The following is a 21,683-nucleotide window of genomic DNA, read 5'->3' on the forward strand; positions in this document are numbered from 1 at the left end:
CAGTCCTGCAGTTTGACAACTGCTGATGGACTTTTCTTGGTGATTCAATAGTTTTCTTTAAAAATTCACCTTTTCCTGGTTACACTGTCTTGTTTTATTGTAGTCGTTCTCATCAGATCATTTTTAAAGATGGTTATGCATTATCCCTTTTCTATGTACATGTAGTAATTGTTGTTGCATAAGGACATGGCAAAACAGATGGGTACTTTCTCGCTGAAACATGATCTTGTCCTACTCTGGCTAAGTCGTGATTTTTTTGTACATCCGCCCATTAGATTCTTGCACTGCTTAACTATAAACCAAATTTGAATATACATCAATAACGTTGGCTTAACCAAAGCTGAACAACTTGCTGGTCAACCAGCTCGTTATGAGCTTCCCAAGATGTATCTGTTCATAGAGATTTAGTTGTATGTAAACACGTGAAATTGCAGTGAAGCTATCAACCACCCGTGTCATGCTTTTGAAGGTGTTTTCCCACTTACTTGTGTTTATTTTGAAAGAATACGCTGTATTCATAGTCGGCGTCATTTTATTTATCATGTATAACTTTCATTTATATGTTTGTAGACATATTTCTTTGAATTTTCTCGCAGCAATCAAGAATATGAGAGATTCTACCAGTGAGTATCGAAACAGTGGAGTAAGATGTCTGCGAATCAGTCCTGACGGTCAAACGCTTGCTACTGGCGATAGATCGGGCAATGTCAGGTTTGTTGTCCGTAGTTGGTGGCATTGATTGATTAACAGATTTTTTAAATACTTGAACTCGGATAGTCTCTACTATTGAAACAGACGTTGTTGAATTAGGTTTCTATCCCATGTGAAATTCTCTCTTTATTTCACTACCAAATTCAAGAGAAAAAGAAAGAGAAATCTAGCAGTTAATAAACTGTTTCGCTTTTTTGGGGTCTTTAGGCTCGGTACCTAGGCCGGTTGTGGCCGGGATTTCCGAGGGTGGAAAATTTAAGAATTTAAGTCCTATTTTTTCAGGTAGCGGGCGTAAAGAAAAATTAAAGGGCTTACGAAATAAGAATTCTTTGACTTATGACCTTATTTTCTTCCCTCTAATTTCTTTTTAACAGGGTTTATGACTTGATGTTCTTTGATGAAATTGCGAAGATCGAGGCTCATGAATCTGAAGTGTTGTGTGTGGAATTTACTCCCAGTGAAAGTGGTAATGATATGAAGAAAGTCAGAAAATGTTGTCTGTGTCTCTTTGTAACTTTGTAAGGCTCGTTCGTAAATAGCCTCAGAAAAAAGCCTACATCTCGCGACACCACCACTGGTTTCTCGCGCGAAATGACGTCAGAGGAATGAGCGCAAAAAATCCCATACTGATGACGTGTCGATTTGTTGACGCAAATTTCTCGGCATGACCAATGAGAAACACTACCCTGATCTGGGTAATAACACGTCATCAGTATGGAATTTCTGCGCTCGTTCCTCAGAGGTCATTTCGCGGGGAAAACGTCCGCTGTTTCTCAGGCTGTACTCTAAATTGCAAATTACGGTCAGCGCCTACGTGTAAACTCGCAGATAACGGTGAAGTGCGCGAAGAAAAATAAAACCAAGTAAAGGAGAAAACTTGAATCGTTTAGAGGGACGCTTTAAGAGCGAGAAATAAGCAGCATCTCTCCGCTTTCGGATTTGGAGTGTTTTTTTTCTTTAGAGGTTAGGGGGGAATTTGAAATTGGATAAGTAAAACTTAATTCGGATTCCCACTTTAAACTGAACTTACGTACCCTTGGCAATCTTTTCTCTTCACTTGTAGGTCATAAATTGCTGGCCTCTGCTGGACGTGACCGACTTATTCACGTCTTCGATGTACAAAATAACTTCAGTTTTGTTCAGACTTTGGATGATCATTCAGCTTCCATCACCTCCATCAAATTCAACAGTAAGTTATGCACCTATCAATGTAAATCCCGTGGGGGGGGGGGGGGGAGTGCGGGCAAGGGGCGGGGATTTGATGCCTGAGACTATCCCCGTGTCGGGCTTTTGATCGTGCGAAGCGACCCCGGGGTCGGGACATTTGACTTTGACCGATAGAAGCCTGGTATCAATTCAGAAGCGGTAACCAAGTCCGTCCCTCGAGGCTTTCTGAAAGTCACGCTGTGGGAGAAAGTTATAAAGTTTTCATTTGTTTTAATCGCCATAATCCGATACTTTACACTGTCATCTAAACAGATAATGTCTATTTTGAGAAAGTTTTTATCTTCAAGTTCCCATCTGATTGTAAACCTCGATTGAAATCGAATTCTACCATGAAAGTCAGAGGATTTTTTACAGGTCTTTGATCCGACATGTTGAGCCGATGTTATAAAGCATTTTACGTTTCATTAATATAATAGCACGGTCAATCTTCCTGGAGTGATTATGTTGTTCAAAATAAGAGATTTTAGTGGAGAGAGACTGAATGCTTAATTACAGCGAGTAATTTAACGTAGCTTACGTTAACCTTAAATAAAAGTAGTAAGAACGTACTTTTGAAATGTTCTTTCATTCGTTTATATAGTATTATAGTATTGTTTGTTTAGATTTTTCCCCTGGGGTGGGGGCTTTTTTGACACTTTTGATTGACCTTTCGTTTCCCACCATGGGGAATTTGATCAAAAAATTTTAAAATTTGTCAAATCCCCACCCCTTGCCCGCACTCCCCCCCCCCCCCCCCCCACGGGGTTTACATTGATAGGTGCATTAAGTGGACACGTTAACGTGAAGTTCATTGTAGTAGTGATTAAGTTCATCCTCACGCAAACTGGAACCCTGTAACTGATATTATGTGAGATTAACTTTCCTGAGGAGAGAGGGACTTCAATACGTAGTTGGTTGATTTTCGTTGAATTTCACTTGTTTCTTAACCTTCCCTTAAGGTAGACACCTTGTGAGCCGATCTCCAAGAGTGTTCAGCATACAAACCGTTAATTCTTGCATTTAATGGTTAGTGGACATTCTATGGGCTGCCAGATTTATGACAGGTTCCTTTGTGATGTAGACGAACATATTACTTTTAAGATTCTAAAATTAAAGGTGAACCCTTTCATTAAACCAATTACAATGATTCCCCAATGTAACGAACTGCCAAAGAATGAAGAAAATGTATGTGTTAGAACTGGGGTACGTTAAATTGGGGTCTTATTCTATTGGTTTAGTGATTTTATTATAACTGCCCTGGTGTAGAATATTGTCAACTGAGATCTTTGTTTCTATGAGGAAGGTTTTTCCCTTCTTACCTGGTTTTCATTGTATCACACAATTCTGATGCTAACTTTTTCGTTTCAGTGTCTGAATCTGACGAACTTCAGCTGTTGAGCTGTGGAGCTGACAAAAGTATCATATTTAGAACCGCTCAACAGGTATCTTAAATATTCAATTGCTTATAACTTTTAACGTTGCCGCAAGCGTCGGTGAATGCCTAATTTCTCCCTCTTTCTCTCTCGAACCCCCGTCCTTCCTAAGGTAAGGATTCATTGTAGAGACTATCTTATTACTCAGACCTCAATAGAAGGAGTTCTTGGAGCTTCCCTTTGAGTAAGAAGTTATAGGAGTCACCGGACTAGATTGTAACACGGCTTGGTCTATTGCCTTTTTCCAGGCGTTCAGATGGTGGAGTGCGGCGAGAAGTCAGGGACCGGGAAACTTCCGAAAGAGAAGTGTCACTTCTCTCTCACCCCTCCCCCTCTTCCTCGGTGTTTTGCCTGCTCACATCTCTTCGCGCGGTTCCCAAGATCTGAACGCCTGGACAGCCGGCCGGCTACTTGGTCTAACACGTATCTAATGCTCAACAATAAACGTCATCCCTATTGTATGGACAAGCGCTTTCTTTCGACTTAATTTAACAGTTTCTTCTTTATCTTTGCAGAATCCAGAGCTGCAGTTTGTTAGAACCACGAATCATGTTGGTAAAACTACATTTTATGACATGGACATTGACGTGTCAAGGTGAGGTCATGTCCTTTATTTTCCTCTGCAACAGTTAAATACCAGATGTTTTTCCTGTATTGTATTCTCATACGTAATTTCGATCTGGTTTTTAAAATTTGGTTTGATCATTTTTTTCAGAAAACATGCAGCTACAGCCTGTCAAGACAGAAACGTCAGGTATGAGTTAAACATTGAATTGAAAATAATAATATGGAGACGGAGTCGTCATCATAGGAGCAGAGTGTTGCGTTCTAGTGAAGATTAAACTGAGAGAAATGTAAGCAAAGTTTTTCCATTTTCCGTACGACACCGTCTCTAACGGCTTAGTAAAATTCAGATTGTTGGTGTGTTTAGCAGAACCCGATGAAAAAACCAATCAGTCACCCGTTGTCGGCCCTAGGAATTGTGAATAGTTTGTTGGAGACTCCCGGCGATCTGATTATCATGAGATCGTGAGTGAGGGAGTAAGAAGCGGAATGCTATAGAGCGTTTCCACCGATGGCGTTACGTCGGCCATATTAGTGTTTCAAAACAATGAGACGGCGGCCATGTTGGTGCTCCAAACCAAGCCGGTGGGGGTTGATCCTTTTTCCGAAATTTTTGCGGGTTCTAATTTTTGCGATTTTTCCAGCTATCTGCAAAAATAAGTTCCCGCAAATAATAATAAACTCAAACATTTTTCCCGCAAAAATTTATTCCAGAGTAAATATTTTCTAACTTAAATTTGCTACACTAAAAAACAGAACTAAGAAATCGTGTCTGTTCAATTACAACTTGTCTTTTTCATTCAGAAACAGCGTAGGCGCTTTTACAAATAAGACTTCGGCTGCGATACAGTTGCTGCTTATTGGTTGCATGATTTTTCCTGAAAAGCCCCAAAAGCGGAGAGTATATAGCATATGGATATCTTTTATGCATATTCTCTCTTCTATAAGGAAGGACTTACCAAAATAAAATTCAACCATTCATGCTTGCTCCTGATTATGAGTTGTTGTTTCCTTTTTTGCAGAGTTTATGATGTTAGCAGTGGTAAACAAACAAGAATCTATAAAGGAACCCCAGGAGATGACGGAACTCTCGTTAGAGTATGTTTCCTTCATCACTATTATTTCTTTGCTAAGCTTTAAATAATTTCCTGGCTGGCGCCGGTCAAGTTTTCCGGTCAAACCGATTTTCGCTCGGACACAACCCGTCTTTGGCCGGACAAGCATACATTACGTCATACCTCTATTAAGGAACCACCCCCCCCCCTCCCCCAAATCCTACCCCACTAAGCTCTTATTGTAGATGAACTTGAGTTATACTCAATTCCTGAATAGCAGCATTCTATCCAGTCTGTTAAGAGCGGCATCACTCTGTCCATAATGAAAGGTAAAAACAAATCCGTGAAATAAAAATTTACTATGATCGACTATGGTTTCATTTTCTCTGTCTAAAATGGCTTTTTGGATCAGCGGCGTATGGTGCACGTACTTTAGAGATGATTTGTATGTTTTTGGTTCCCCCTAGAATTTATGTGTTGTTTTTGTCGTCTTTAGATAACTCTGGACAACTCTGGCACCTACGCAGCCTCGAGTTGTTCAGATAAAACCGTCAGTATCACAGAATTTGACTCCGGGGAATGTGTGGCCAGTATGTCTGGACATTCTGGTGAGTTGTAGACTAGATAGTGTTCGTTTTAGGATAAAATATAAGGACATTAAGTGACCAACTTATAAGTAGCCATTGTAGTATTTGGGAAAAGTTTGGGGGCATTGAGCAAAGGTTTATACGGGGAGGCGCCAACCACTTACCTTTAGATTTTTGAGAGGAAAGCTATTCGTATACCTATTATTGACTAATGTTACCCTTTCACATGACCAGTTAAGAACGCTTCATCCCTTTTAACTGCTGTAAATGCAGCTATATGAATAAATAAGACAACCAGAGAGACTTTTTACTTTTTCGGAACCATAAAATGCTTCTGTTAGTCGGTTTAGGTCCTTTTACAGACCGAGGTGACAGATTTCCCTTCCCTTTAATATACTTTAACTCGTGAAATCCCTGTCCAGGCCATTATAGAGAGTCCCCCCTCCCCCTGGGGGAAGTGTAATTAGAATCTGTTTATGTGGAAGGTAGGGAGGGGATAACCAGTTGACTATGAACGTAGCTTGGATAAATTTTCACAGACCCCTTTTTCCGTGGGATTGCTTACCGAGATCGATCACAGCCCCTATCCTCGCATCAGCCCGAACCAAGTAAGCTAAGCCTGTTTGAAACAAAGGTGTACGAGGCTTTGCTTAATACTAGACCATTTGACTGTTTTTAGAGGTTGTCACTGGAATCAAGTTCTCTGTTGACTGCAAGAATCTCATTTCTGTTGGAGGAGACGGGTGAGTTTTTCAACTTTACGCCAACTTTTATAAAAATTTGGCAATAACATGTACTTTCCGTCTGCACCGGAAACAACATATGACCTGAGAGTGATTTTTTGTTCAGTCACTCAGCGACACAGGGCGACTAAAAAACCGGAGTTTTTCCAACATAAATCGAACCTACTATTTTCTCGTTACTAGTGGAGATGCTGTACCATTAAGTTACAGGAAACTCGTCCAGAGCTGGAGTACTATCTTAAAGGTCGTAAGTTCGACTTCGTTGGGAGAATTCGGATTTTTTTTTGCCAAGTTGCCTGTCTTTTTAACTGAAAAAATAACATTCTCATAAATTCACCAGGCTAAGAATTTCGATATCGACAAGAGGCCTCTACAGAAAGTGTTATTTCGCTCCTTGTTTCAGTTTTTGCGGCATCAGGACTGAACTATCAGTACTGTTTTATTGTTTACAAAATATATAAAGACGTTTGCATTGACCGCTTAATTTGATTTCTTTCTTCCTTGCAGTTGCATCTTCGTATGGAATATCCCCTCAACTTACACACAGGTAACACGTCAAATATTTTCTGGACGATACGTCTCATTTCAATGCTGTCTAGAATTAACGTCTGACCAACGCCCCAATCACATGTATGTATATATTAGTCAAAACAGGTGATGTTCACCGCTGAATCCAGGATAGTGCCCTACAATGAAGGAGCTCTATATATATCTTAATCTTCTTAAAAATCTTTTCTTTCCTTCTTGTCTCTAAAAAATGCGTGGTCACCACACAACAATTTTTGTCTGCTTTATAAATCTCTTTTCTTTTTACCAGAATATGGTTGAAAAACTTCACGCTCTTGGACATGAACCGGAGATTAAGACCCAAATGGGAACTCCACTCAGGTAAAAAGTCTTGACGTTTTTGCGAGGTTTTTTGCAGTTCTATTTTTCCTCTTATATCCGTCGAGTTATGTACCCCAGCGAGCACGATCGCAAAAGATACAGGTACACGTTAAAATGTTTTAACACAGTCAAACGTCTCAGTTCAGTGAGGCGGATTTTTTCTCTATTGTTTGAGATTTCATTTCCCATAAAACGGAAACACTCGCCAGAGAGGGTTTAAACTGACAGGACATGAAATAAGGGCCAGTCAACGGATAATGTCCGGTCAAAAACAGGTGTTGTCTGGTCACATCCATGAATGGTCGGTCACGTTTTATGCAGTCTGTTGGCACGGGGCAGAGAAAAAAGGGTGATCGTTGCAGTGATCATGTTTCTAATATTTTGAGGGTTTTTTAACAAAGTGTTTTTCATATTAAAAACAGGCGCGACACGTACCAAATATCTCACCCCACCATTCCTGAAGAGAGCGAGTTTTCGCCTGCAGGACCTTCGGCATTCACTCGACCATTTAGAGGTAGGCCAACTAATCAGTAATCGGTAGCTTTATAATGCCTTGCTCAAAATGAGCAGAATTATGAATGGAAAGATCACTGACACGTTCCCGCCTAAAAGAAATCAGTTCAAGAATTTTGTTTCCCTTTTCCCAGTTTTTATTTAACCAAAGTTTTCTTGTCAAGGAACGTGTTAATGAAATAAAGAATATAAAAATTTCATATGTATAATTATTTGAACCGTGGAAGGAATAAGTAAATGCAAAGGAGATCATCGCAGTTAAAGACGCAAGTTATGCCCTTGCGAAAAGAAAGCCTTCAAAATTCAGGCTTGCCGGTACTCAAACATGTTACTGAAGCTTATGAAATACTGTTGAACCTCTTCTCCGTGATTCAGTCATGATAAAAATAGCCTATGTACAGCCACCCTCTTCGCTGAGAAAAAATCAGAGAAGGGGCCCCTTCGCCGGTTTTTTCTGAAGGGAGGGGTCGGCTGTACACAGGCTGAATAAAAAAAAACTTTCATTATTGCTTTTGTTTTATACTCAAAACAATCTATAGGAAGGTCGACGCAATCGTAATTTTATCCGGCCTTCGGATAAATGGGATGAAAGTTAATAAAATAGAAGTCCCGCCCAGTCTGATCTGGAAGTTGAAATTGTAGTGCAGATGGAAAGTTGAAAAAATAAAAAAGGTGATAAATTAATGCCGGTGAATGCAGTAGGTACTAAATAAATCAAATCACTTTGCGTTGAAGTTTTGATGGTGTTACAAAAAAAATCAGTAGAGTGTCAATGTCTTGAAAGTCCTTCTCTGTTTGACACTTGTTTTTTCGCCTTGATATCTTCGTTGTCATTTTAGAGCCCAGCCCACCAGTTAAAGATTACCGCTTCAGTGTTGGCCAGCTGCCTTCGTGGGCACAAAAGCAGGTAGGTTGATTTAAAACCGTGCTCTTCTGCGGTGCTTGCGCCTTTTACTCGTGTTGCTTGCGTGCTCGTTTTTATCACCCAATTCAGCCGAACTCACTCACTAGTTTTCGTAGGAGGCCCTTGGAAGTAATGAGCGCGCGAGGGAGACACGCGCGCCCCGTTCTTTCTGCGGGTGCCAGCTCCAAAAATTAAAATTGAACAAAAATCCAAAAGAGTAAGAAGTAATAAAATGCGAAAGTATTGCTGATGAAAAGGTTTTATTTGAATCATAATGTTTTCACCACAGGTTTTTGTTTTGAGTTGATGGAAAGTAGAATTACTTTGCATATCTATGACGTATGGAAGGCACTTGGCTCAATATAATGCTAGTATTATCTGCTCCGCCGGGGATTCTTATAAAGTTGTTTTTTTTTTTTGTTTACCTGTTTAGCTCATTGCTGAAGGAAGTGAAAATGTAACCGTGTCTCCGGAACAGGACAACGGCCAACAGACAGCTCAACCCGGAGGGCGCTGGGCCCAGGTGAGTGTCAGAAACAACATGGATGCATGCAACCTAACAATTGCATGCATTACATTCTCTCCAAAAAGTAGATGTGCCCGGACTTCTACTCGTAAAAGACCTCTGGCAGTTCAACTCTCGTAAACGACCACCTCTCTTAAGCGACCACTAACTCTTTCACTAACGGGGAGTTCGAATGTCGTGCCTTTTTTGCAATTGTAGAAATTTTCGCGCGAGAGCGATAGTTTTTGATGTAATGTAAACTTGCCTACAAGTCAACTACCGGAACCGGAAATGAGACGCGAAGGACTATGAGAAAGTCTAGATGTAATGGTATAGGCAGGGAAATGGCGCAAAAATGAGGCATCTATTTCTTCCGCCGTATTTCTTCCGTGTGTTTTTCCAAGAAACACGAATCGGACATAAATTCTTCTGAGGTCACTATGGAACTTGTGATACATTTCTGTAGTTAATGAAATTGAAATTTTGTTTTAATTTTTTAGCGAATTCAAAATGGCGGAATTCATGTGGCGGGAGAAAACGGTACATTACAACCGATTAAATTTCCACTTGATCCAGCAGGTGAGGATTGCAGAATTTGTTAATTCATGTATTTTATTTGAGAATATTTTTTTTACACTTGGCTAGGGGGAAGTTACTTTCACGTGCAGGGCCCAGTCGTTCGAAGGCAGATGACGCTAATTGGGCAGTGATTTATCCTCTCCAACGTTTGAACAATGCAACCGGGACCAGGAAATAGCCTTTGAACTGGCCTTTGGTCGAGCGGGGTAGGGAGACGATATTTTTTCCCCAAAACAGAGAGCCTGTTCACAGGCTACCAGAAAAATATGCCCTGGTTTTGACTACTGCTATGAAACCAGTAAAAATCAGACCAGGCTTATCTCTATAGTAATTGTTCTTTTTAAGGTTGAGCCGGAGACTGGGTTGAATTTCAACTGTTTTGGTGGTGCTTTACTCTTTCATTGGTTCTTACTAAGACGCACAGGAAACCTTTTCAACTGTTTTGACTGGTGTTTTTTTTTAAATATTTTCTTTCAACAGACCGTAAACGATACACGATAGAACCAATTTCTCTTCAAGAGCAAATGAGAGCTCTGGCGAATAGCGTATGTAACTTGAATGTAATTTAACCCTCCCTGAAAACTCCCAGAAGTGATTGTCGTGTAACGTCTCCTTACGTTATCAATGCATTGTTTACCAGACATGTGGTGAGAATAGGTATATGAGGGTATATCTATGACAAAATTCAATAACCTAAGAGTGAAAAGGGTTAAGTCAAATCTGAAATATATCGCGTCAAAGTTGATAAAAAGCCAACGCTAAAAAGAAGGAAGTACTGAAAAAGCCACTATCATATAGGTATCACGCAGAAAAAGGCATCACTCTGAAAGGCAACACGCTAAGAGGCAACGCGTAAAGAGGCATCACGCAAAAAGGGAACACGGAAAGAGGCATCGCGCAAAGAGCCAACACTCAAAAAGGCATAACGCAAAGAGGCAACACGCAAAAAGGCAGTACGCAAAGAGGCATAGCGCATGCGTGTTGCCTGCCTTTTAGCGTGATGCCTTTTTCTGCGTGATACCTATATGATAGTGGCTTTCTTAGAGTTTGTTCCTTTCAGCGTGGTCTTTTTTTTGCCAACTTTGACTCGGTATATTTCACATTTGACTTAGCCCTTTTCACTCTTAGGTTATTGAATTTTGTCATAGATATAACCTCATAATAGGTAAATGAATCAGCCAGAGGATTTTGTCCTTGGAATGTATAGCAGCAAGAAAGGAGAATTTCTAATCACATCTTGGAAATGAAAGGGTTAAACCCATGAGAGAACTTTGCTACATTTATTCTCGAAAGCGAAAAAATACTGGTTTCCCATGCCAAGTTTTCCAGTGGTGCAAAGGTCAGTTTAACAGATCAGGAGAAAAAGACAAGACAAGACCGAATTCTGAGTTCATTTGTTTTTCTTGGTTAGCGCACTCGACAGTGGTGTTGACATATCCATTTCAAAATGAAATGAAGATTAAATCAATCCACGGACCGAGTTTTTTCGGGTTCAATGGATCTATTTTCATTTTGTGTAATAGTGTTGTTTGTTTTCATATTGAGTTTCGGGACCTATCAGAAGCTCTTGTTGCAGGCTACACACCATATCACTCAATTTTGCCCGCGAAAACAGTATATTTTTGTCCCAAACATAAATATTTAACGCCGTAGTCTGTTTGCTTGCCCTTAACGTTTTCTTCTTTCTCTCTTTACAGCCTCTCGAGAGACGTTGTTCCCTTACAAAAGGGGTAAGCTATTTTCTGTTAATTCTCTCTTGTCCCTTGCAATGAAACCTGGCAAGCTTATCAACATCAGGTTTTTTTCTGCACATTCAAAACAAGGAATTTCTTTAACATGAAAAACCTTTGGCTGAAGGGGCTTCGCGCTCGCGTGTAACGAGGGCCAACAATTTTTGTCGAAATTAGCATCACGCGTGGAACGTAGGTGCATCGCACATCGAGGCAGAAATACGAGTTGGCTATATTTTTATATATCTTGTAGTAATGTTATCGAGCGACAAACTACCTTTTTCTTTGTTTGTGCGGCCGTTTTGGCGATCAAGATGTCCTTTGGACCATTAGCTTTAAAAGAAGAGCTAAAATGGACATAAATATTTGTGAGTGCGTGTCACTGAGAAAGCGAGTTTGTTTCTGTCGGCTCAGTGTACCAGATGTGCGAAACTACCGAGTTTCGCGAGGGCTTGCCAGACACGCATTTTTTTAGTTTATAAGTATAATTGTACAAGCTGCAATTCTTGCAACGTTGGTGAGACATACCGAAATTTTCACACAGCTGAATTGAAATTCGGTTACTGATTTTGTGAGTGGAAGGTTTGAACTAAAAAAAATATCGTTCGCAAATTATGTGTGAATATATCTCTTTACAGGAAGATGATGATCTGTTCCCGGCGGATGGCAGAGCTGCCTTGGAAGAACTTACAGAAGATGACATGGAAAATGAGGTATTCCCCTCTCCTTAAAAACCAACACTTTCAAATTCCAATTCGATCTGGAACGTACGGACACGTTTCAACGAGTTCTTATGAACTCCTTAGTGATCCGTGGGTAAACAAATTACAATTTACAATTTTTTTTAGCACTAAACATAATATTTATTGGTTATGGTAATTTTTGCGGGCATGGCTTTAAAACTTGAAAAAGTTGGCCCAACTTTTTCAGGCTTCGATCGATGTCCATCCTACCCTGGGTACAAGAGGTTTTTTCTCGCGTGCGGCTGGATGCCTCGGTGTCGTTCGCAGGCCGACAGTTGACCGAAAGCGGAAACCGCGCATGAAAAGTCTGTCGTATATCCATCCTTACCATCCGTTGCAAAAGACGACAGGAAACAGTTTCTGCTCCTAAATGTAGTCTTAAATAACAAAACTAGACCATTGTTTTAAAAATCCAATTTGACGCGAAGACACATTGGATTATTATACGTTTCTGGGAAACTGCCCACCTTTCCCTTCCCTAAGCCAATATTAACACTTCCTTCTCACTTAAGGCAAAATGTTGGCGTAGGGGAGGGGCAGGTGGGTAGTTTCCCAGAATTTTAGCTTTTCAGAAAAATAGCAAATAGCGTGACATAGCCCCTCTAAGAGGTAAAACTTTCGCCGTGCAGGGTGATAGTGAAGCGCCTTCTGGAGTCACCGTGACACGTGGCAGCGACGTCGCCAATTATCCTCCTCGAAGGAGCAGTGTACTGACCTCTGAATCAGGAGAACTGAAGTTTGAGGAGGCAGAGGAACTCAAAGAGGGAGAAGTCAAAGAAGTAATCATCTACCTTCCACCAAGTCAGGATGACTTTGACAGTGAAGTCGCCAGGTCAGAAAAACATTCCCAGTATACCCCCCACGGGATCTTTGATCATTCCCGGCCCCAGTGCCTCTTGAGTCGTGAGGACCGAACCCTCTCTGACCTTGATTGCTCTACCTGTGGTACTGAGGCAACGTCCATCTCGATGGGCCACATGCCCTCTGTACCGCCACAAGAAACGAGGTCGACTTGTCATACCCTCGGTAAATGCGTATCGATACTCCCTTTTGGGTTAATGTCGAAAGCTCCCCTTGTGCAAAGTCAAGCTCACTGTTGTAATGTTTCTATAACTGTAAGTTCTTCCTCACAGGTCAAAAACAATTCCCCCGTGGATCTTTTCAGAGTTTCTCCCAACCCTGAACATCCTGAACTCTCAACATTCTATCAAACAAATGAAATGATGTCAAGTTTACGTAATAAATCTCATTTTAGTGAAGTTACAAAGCCTAAAACTAAAACGTTCGTGAACTCACCGTTACACTCTAAAGACTATAAACGATGTCTGCAATTAAATCCTTTTTCCGGTAACGGTAGTAACTGTAAACTAAACCTTGTAAATGGTGAAAGTAGTAAAAACTCCTTTACACGTGAAAATCTTAGTTCCGTGAATGATTTTATAGAAATTTCTCTTAAAGATGATACGGACAGTCCCACACTATTTAAGTTTAGCTTAAAAGAGAAACATGCTATCCTTACAGGAATAATAAACAAGAGGAAAGCGTTCTGCTTTCTTTTAATGCTTACCGTTGCTTTACTCGGATATTACAACTTCGTATGGATCCAGTAATTTGTTGGGGGATATCAGATAAATGATTTTTATAAAAGTTATTCCCGAATAATAAATTGCTCCTCGTATTTTGAATATGGTTCCGCCTTCCTTTTGCTGGCTAAATTTGTCATTAACTCCGAGATTTTAAATTTTTAGATTGTTCGAATTATCTCAGTCACGCAAAAATACAAGTCTATCGTCGTTTACAGTCGCCATTACACTGCGTGAAGCTTGGTCTTCTGGCTTAATTTTATGCAGCACTTTGTGATTTGCTAAAACTGCTTTCTTTTTTCCAACCAATCAGAAGCAACGACCAAATCAATTTCACCTTGCTGGCAGGCGTTTTCCCGCGCTGCATCGGCCACATGTATTGTTGTGAGTTTTGATTGGTTGGATGGATAGTCCGCGTCTGTTGTGCTTACGACATGAGCTGCATTCTGGAAAGAGTAGAAAGGAAAGTGATTGCTTGAGTTCTCTGTAGAGTCAGTACACATAAAATGCGGCATTGAAACGATGCAGTTTCCTTGCGCACTGTTTGCGTGGCTGAGAAATTTGAAAATATTTTTTGACTTAAACTAATTTTTATTTTATATAAAGTAGTCTCAGTTTTATAATGTAACTCTAAACAGTTGTAAGATTGAGAGAGATATTTTCTGTAAGCATCTAAAACCGTTACTTTAAAATTTAAAATGTATCTAAACCGAATTCGTTCGTGATTGAATAAATTTTGTAAACATTTCTTTTTGTTGTTTTTCTTTTTCCCGCGTCTAAAACAGTGGCTTAAAATTTTCCATCTGCTATAAAACTACTTATTTGGCGCCCTTTGAAAACATTTACGAGAGAAAACACTCAAGGTAAAATAAAATTTAGTCGTGCTTATTAAACTTAATAATTTGCTAAATAGAAGTTAAAAATTTAACCACTTAAATAACTAGCTTGATGAACAATAAGTACCTCAACGTCTGAATTTTAAAAAAATAATGATAAAATTTTAACTGAATTATTTCATTACACAGTTGTAACACCAGCTCTCTCAGAGGCCACAGGAAATATATAGATATTTTCAGGAAATCACAAAAGTCTAAGTAAGTTAATCCCAAAACCATGCGCCATTCAACATCGTGGACATCACTAACCTGCTCTGAATAACAGCCAGCGCCCTTCATTTCAAAACGCTTTTTACCCATAATTTCTCAACATTTACTAACATTTCTTCCCTTCCTTAGAACATCTAGTCACTTCGTTTTGTCGAGGTTAACATTTTAATATAGTCAGCTAACACCAATATGTCTTCCTTTTCTGCTCTCTCTCGCTTGACCCAGTGCTCCACGGGTCCAAGAAATCATGCAACATTACGAGGTTCTGCAACTGAAGCATCACCCGTCTTGCCCAAATATCCCTCAACAAATCAGCAACGGAGATGCTTCGTTGCCGGAGGATGACCTGGACAAACCGGTCGATCCGGTTACTCCTCGTCGTAAAAACAGCCCTGGGACGCTTCAAAGATATCCGTCTTCGGATTATCTTCCGTCTAGAGTTGAAAATTTCCTCAGGTAACTCAGTAATTTAAACTTAAAAGTTTTCAAAAATTGTTTTATCTTATAAAGTTTTTTATCCAGTCGCAATTCAAAGTTTTCACGTTTGCTTAACCAAAGGTAACAGACATTTTTCCTTTTTTATTCAGGAAAACAAATGTCTTTTTTGTATATTATTATTGCAATTCTGTTCTTAAAGTAAAACTGTATAAAGTGAAAAGTTCTAGAATGATCCTTTTACTGTCATATTAAGTTCAGTCCAAACCCGTTAATTTACTGTTTAACGTAACACTCTTTGAAACTAATGTACCCCTGTGAAACAGACTTTTTTCCTGACATCAAGTTTTAATTAAAGAATTTAAAATAACTCATTAAAAAGTCCCCCTTGTTGTCAAAAATATTGGTAACCTTGTTATGTCATAGATGAAGTTAAACTAAACAATAAGTTAACCCTTGTGTTGTAGTTGTGGGTCAGTTTTATAAAAGTATGGGTAAGCTTGTCATTTCTGTCACAATTAACCCTAATTTGTACATTCGAGACAAGACCCTTCAAATAACAGCTGCGTTTGCTAGACTAATGATATCTGCAGTTGGTGCTACTTTTCAACCTTACATATTCACCTTACGTGTAGTTACGCCTCCTAATAGACTCTCCAGATTGGGACGTTTTAGGCGCAAATGCGTCCAGTTGTTTTAGTGTATCCTTACGCTAGAGCCAGTGTGAACGGATCCACTAAAACAATCATACGTCCGCGCGTTTTATATCACAATGAAAAGTGGTTATGTAGTGTGTAAATTCAAGCCAGTTAAAAGCAGTTCATATACCGCTAGCTATAACTGATATTTGGCTCTCGGGAGGTAGAAATGCGTCTAATGGATTGCGAAACCAAACCAAAACGCCTCTCGTGAAATTGTTGCATGCTTTATATGTCGTTGTTTTTGCCACCTGAATGAGAGCCCTGTACGCGCTTTTACTTTTAAATGTCAGTTTTGTGTTGTGGTAAGTTGTGGTCAATCGACTGACAAGAAATTGACAGAAAGCGAGAATCCCCATAACTAAAATTTTCTCTTCTTTTTTCTGACAAAAGGACATGAACCACTTTTGAAAAAAGTTCTATTCCATCCTACAGAAAGACGTCATTTTTTGTAATTCAAACTCTTGACTCTGGATCTGACTGAACAACATTTGGAAACATGATAGCACATAAATCCCTTCTTTTCTTCCGTGGATTGGGGTACACACAAAATTGCTCGAACCTTACTAAGATAGACACTTCTGCATTCCTCTAGTTGTCGAGACTTGAACAATTTCATACAAATGACTATTTTGTTACGCCAAGCCTCACGTTGGTGTCCCTGTGTACAAGAATTGAGGGAACAGTCTGTTGACTATAGATGGTTTTCACAGTGACGTCATCAAATTGTAAAGTCAAAATAGCGAGGTTTAACGAGTTTTTATTTACAGTAGGTTGAAGATAAACAAATAACTCAGAAACTGTGGGCCACAAAGACCTGAAATTTGGACAAATTGTTTATATATTAGTCTTTTATAACATTTCATTTTCTTGGTCTCTTCCACTGGACGGTTTCTAATTTATTTTTTCGTTGCGCGACAGTGAAAACGATCTATAAGAACTGCGAGATATTAAATAATTCGCCCAGTCCCTGTACGGCGTCTTCCCAGGCCTTCTCGATCAAGACATTTCGGTGACGTATCAACCCGCTCGGACCACGTGACCCAATACGCATCGGGCGAGCGCAATAATGATGCCTAGGGACTGGGCAAATAACTAATGTCATATTTAGTATACACGCTTCTCATGTCATGTCGCATCTCAGTCATACACAGAGCGCTCATCACTTCTGGTAAAGCCGAAATACGTTTCAGTAGCAGTGTTTCCCATCATATCGACTTACATTTATCCAACATTCTGTGTTTCCGAATAGACCGTTATTTCGTTCTAAACTATCCGATCATATTTGGGAACACTGTATAATTATTTTTCCCAACTGAAATGATTTCCTTTTCTCACAAAAAATGACTGCTTTGTTATCATTATATTTATCATTATCAGGGCTTTTCAACTTTCGGTTGCCCAACGTCCGAAGAGACTGTCTCTAACAGTAGAGGACTCAAAAGGAGAGGAACAAGAGGTAACACTGACGCGTTAACATTTATAAGCACTGTGTGTTTTAGCGGGGCGGAGGGGAAGGGGGGCCTATAGAGACTGGGAGAAACTAGGGCTTATTTGTGCGAACGCCGATTAGCACTCACTTCGGGTTTCTTTTTTTGTTTAAAAGCATTTTCTTGTATAAAATATCTATTTTAGAGGGCTTAATCATCAAACTGTACGTAGACAAAATGAATTAAACTGAATTTGCTTTTTAAGCTTTCATATCTGAATTCAAATCTTAACCTGCTTTCAACAACTCGGCCTAGACGGAAAAAGTGAAGCTCAGAATTTTAAGGCCAAACTCATGATTAGACTACGAGTAGTCCCCATTTTTCCTCAGGGATAGTAGAGGGAGCGAAAGGCGAGCGCGCGTGAGTACGTTTCGCTCGCTGTACTATCCCTGAGGAAAATGGGGACTACTCGTAGTCTAACTTTCGATTTGAGAGAACAAACAGAATAATATAGTAATTTATGAAGGGTTCATTTTGTTTTTGTCTTACAGGAGAACGAGAATATGAAATCTGTGGAGAAAGAGATAGCGACTCGTAAGTTTGGTCATTATTGTTGACGTTTCCTGTGGGGCCATTGCTTTAGGACTTCCGATTAAAGTGGAACCTCCATTGAGCGGCCACTTGCCACCCTCTATTTATCGGCCAGTAATCGAAGTCCCGAAATAATTGTAGACAAGAATGGGAACATAAACCTCTATTTAGCGGCCATCAAGCGGTTGATACGTTTAGTTCGGCTTTATTTCAAGAATGTGAGGAAGGAAAATACAGTGCGAGAAAGAAGGTGACGGCCGATTGTGCACCAGTAATGTTGCTTCCGTCGCGGGTTTGTTTCAAAATAAAGAGATGGGTTAGAATAGGGACCTTACGAAACCACGACGGCGACGGCAACGAGATCGTCTAAAGCATAATAGGTTTTATGAGCAAAACAACAATTCTGCATTTGCATCACGCCTTTTAGTACAACTGGCGCACAACTGCGATGTGAAATGACCAAATTTTGAATTGACTTGAGAACGGGAACGGCAAGGCGATAAATTTTACTATCTCTCTCTGAACTGAAATCAGACAACGTTTCCTCTCTTCAGTTCCAACCTCACTTGCCTAGTACTTTCATTTAACTGGGTCAGTGACTTGGTATAAAGGCGACGCGAAGTCTATTTGTCAGCGACGTTTTCATTGTCGTCGCGTCGTGGGATCGTAAGGTCCCTATTACGTCTGCGACGATGGCTAGCTGTTACAAGGTCATTCATGAATTCTAAGGTTTATGTTTTTATTGAATAAAGCTTCCAGCGAAGAGGATGAAGACGAGGTTACCAGCCCTTCGGAAGAGGTGAAGCCGTTTGGAGAAGACGAAAACAAACCCGCGGGAGAGGAGGGTGAGGAGGTAGTTGGAAGATACTTTGAAAGTCTTGGTACCAGCTCCCCAGGGATAAAAACGGAAGAGGAAGTAACTGAACCTCCGCCTCTGGACACAGAGAAACTAATGAGGACCAGATTGAGTATCTCGGCTAGATTTCTGTCAAGATCACACCAACCTGGACGGTATGAAGTCATTTCTTACCATGTTTTAAAAGAGATATATTTATATGAACATTAATGAAATACCAGATGAGCTTTAGCGCGAGAACATGATATTTTCAGACGTGAAAATGTGAAAGATCACCATTGATATGGTAACATAATAAATCGTGCCTTTCGCCACAAAAAAAATAAATTGAAATGGTTTGGTTTGTCATTGGGGTTGATATGTAAATAGACAGAACTTTGGATGCTCGCTTGGAGATTTTCGTGTCTCCGCGCGGCCATATAGTATCCTCTTTATTTTAGCCATATAACAGTAAATTCTTTATTTATCATGCTTGGTCGGTCTAGATGGCTGAATTTTAACTTCGTTCTTTTTTGCGTTATGGAAAAACGCATAGAAGCAGAAATTGGCCAATAATATTCAGCCATCTTGATGTCACGGTTGAACAATAATCTATATGACTACTTTCTTGTTATTTATGGTAAAAGCTCAGCAAGTATTCTCACACACTTTTCCTATACCTACGTAGGCCTGGCTTGTTGGCAACAAATACAGACGAAGAGAAAAACCACCACTTTGATGATGTATGTATTTCATTTTGGAGATTTGACTCTTCCTTCTTTGACTCTTGCTTTGTTTTGTAAGAATTTTATTTTGGCTTGCAGGGTATTTCAGTTTAACTCGCTTTGTCTAACCCCGATTTAATTCCACCTCTTTGTTTCAGTCGAAACAAGATTTTCAAAGACGCAAGGAGGAGATGGCGCTTGCTGTTGAAGCCACTCGCAAGCGACTGGAAGCCGTAAGTACTTAAGTTTCACCTTAAAGTTTCTCACAGAACGTTGCTGATTAAAGAAAACCTTTCACATAAAACCCCAAGACATGAAAAAAGGGCGGTATTTGTCAGCGAAAATCAAACGGAACGCGATCGAAGAGAAATCCGTTTCCCATTATGACTTCATTACGCTACTTACATACATATTTTATTGTAACTCCCTGAGACCCCGTTCACACGTATCCGGCGGATATTTTTTAATCCACAACTTTTTCTTTGCGGATTCAAACATTTCCTCATTCACATGAAGCGTATTTAAATCGAATTTGCTCGTCCACACGTATCTGGATTCACTCTCAGGTTCTCAGCTGATTTGTACGAAAGCAATGTTCGGCTTATGCGAATTTTTTTTCACCATTCTTCAATAACTGTTTCGCTGGCAAAATTGTCCCACCAAGCATTAGTTTGCTCGATTCGTCCGTCTTACATGGAAAGAAGCCTCAGAATGCCCGCACGGTTTGGCATAATTGAAGTGTACAGTAATCATAGCTACTTTTAACTGCACACACCTTTAAGACTTGAAACTGAAGTCTAAGAAGTAGAGAAGCGGAAATGGCACTCGGCACCATCTTGAATATTCACGGTAACGAACTCGGTTCGATCTTGTTACGTCACCGGATAATAAAAATATCCGGATTTAGCGTCCACACGATGACCTAAAAGGGCTTTTTAGTTACAAGACAAATTAGCAAATAAATTAGAATGAATTTAAAAAGGAGGAAATAACAGTAATGTTTAAAAAATTATTACAAAATCAAAATAATGCATCAGATAGGATTGGCTCACTGGTGATTTGCAGATTTACTGTCTGTGAGAAAATTAGTTTGGCGCGTAAAGTGAGCATCATAAAAAGCGCCAACAGAGAACGATGTTTAGTAACCTTTAATGGTTGGATAATAAAAGAGATGAATGTTATTTTACAGCTGGGATGGAAAGCAAAGGAAGATATCCTGAAAAAAATGCCGACAAGTGCAGTTAGCACTTCGAGCGTGGTCTCTAGCACAGCAAGCGTCACGTCAACAGCAGCACATCTGACCACTGTATCAACTACTCCTACAACTGCTGCTGGTACTGCTGTCACTAGTGTTGGTAAAGAAGCCGAGAATACACCAGTTTCTAGCTTAACGGACTCAAGCAGCAAGCCATCAGTCATTACAAACTTGCTGGAGGTATTGAATATTACATTAGGGCCGTTTAAACGAGGAAAATAAGACGCGTCTTACATAGGACGCGTCCTAAATAAGACTCAAACTATCCCGTATAAACGGCACATTTCGATTGAAATTTAGCTAAGACGCGTCTTGTCTAAGAACAGTCTTTAACACCTGTTCTTCGATAACGCATCTTTGCTAAGTCGCGTCTTAATGTGCCGTTTATATGGGATAGTTTGCGTCTTACTTAAGAGGCGTCTAATGAAAGACGCGTCTTATTTTTCCCCGTATAAATGGCCCTATTTATAGTTCGTTTTGTGAGGGGCTTCAAATAAGAATCGAGAGTAATTTTGCGTTTGTTGTCATTGGCTCAGAAAACACGCGCCACTTTTTCAGCTAATAAAAAGGAAATCATGTCACAGTCGGCTGCGTTTTCCCGCGCTTTTCAATGGCTCGAGTTTTGATTGGCTAAAGTGATGAATTTAGTTGTTACCTTCTAGTAAAGACTTTGCGAGTCTTTTTGCGATGGATCAAATTAAATCTCTCGACTGTTGTTAACAAACAAGGATACTTGCTAGATACATACGACAGACCCTCTAAATCTTTTTTCTAGCGAGGCAGTACACTTGGCTATGATATGAGAAATGGTGTGATCAACATCTCACGAGCGTGGAACAAACAAAAAAATCTGAGTCCCCGACA

The 21,683-nt window shown here is 39.9% G+C and overlaps 1 protein-coding gene across 6 annotated transcripts in view; it reads left to right on the top strand.

The window, feature by feature from the left end:
• Positions 1-21,683, top strand: part of LOC140943057 (uncharacterized) — a 40,287-nt gene that overhangs the window by 13,295 nt on the left and 5,309 nt on the right. For 3 of the 6 annotated variants that reach the window (XM_073392096.1, XM_073392098.1, XM_073392099.1), the window contains 27 exons: positions 597-711; positions 1,086-1,177; positions 1,775-1,900; positions 3,286-3,359; positions 3,866-3,945; positions 4,066-4,104; positions 4,937-5,012; positions 5,466-5,577; positions 6,236-6,299; positions 6,807-6,846; positions 7,117-7,187; positions 7,610-7,701; positions 8,540-8,607; positions 9,038-9,127; positions 9,610-9,688; positions 10,169-10,233; positions 11,386-11,418; positions 12,057-12,131; positions 12,791-12,993; positions 14,770-14,838; positions 15,076-15,306; positions 17,364-17,442; positions 17,965-18,007; positions 18,757-19,015; positions 19,528-19,582; positions 19,723-19,797; positions 20,754-20,999. In XM_073392096.1, the coding sequence (XP_073248197.1) occupies positions 597-711; positions 1,086-1,177; positions 1,775-1,900; positions 3,286-3,359; positions 3,866-3,945; positions 4,066-4,104; positions 4,937-5,012; positions 5,466-5,577; positions 6,236-6,299; positions 6,807-6,846; positions 7,117-7,187; positions 7,610-7,701; positions 8,540-8,607; positions 9,038-9,127; positions 9,610-9,688; positions 10,169-10,233; positions 11,386-11,418; positions 12,057-12,131; positions 12,791-12,993; positions 14,770-14,838; positions 15,076-15,306; positions 17,364-17,442; positions 17,965-18,007; positions 18,757-19,015; positions 19,528-19,582; positions 19,723-19,797; positions 20,754-20,999 (2,651 nt within the window). The remainder of the gene's footprint in view (positions 1-596; positions 712-1,085; positions 1,178-1,774; positions 1,901-3,285; positions 3,360-3,865; positions 3,946-4,065; positions 4,105-4,936; positions 5,013-5,465; positions 5,578-6,235; positions 6,300-6,806; positions 6,847-7,116; positions 7,188-7,609; positions 7,702-8,539; positions 8,608-9,037; positions 9,128-9,609; positions 9,689-10,168; positions 10,234-11,385; positions 11,419-12,056; positions 12,132-12,790; positions 12,994-14,769; positions 14,839-15,075; positions 15,307-17,363; positions 17,443-17,964; positions 18,008-18,756; positions 19,016-19,527; positions 19,583-19,722; positions 19,798-20,753; positions 21,000-21,683) is intronic. The other 3 variants (XM_073392100.1, XM_073392097.1, XM_073392101.1) reach the window with 3 other exon arrangements.

The sequence above is a fragment of the Porites lutea genome, chromosome 7 (genome assembly GCF_958299795.1).
Source record: "Porites lutea chromosome 7, jaPorLute2.1, whole genome shotgun sequence".
Lineage (NCBI taxonomy): Eukaryota > Metazoa > Cnidaria > Anthozoa > Scleractinia > Poritidae > Porites > Porites lutea.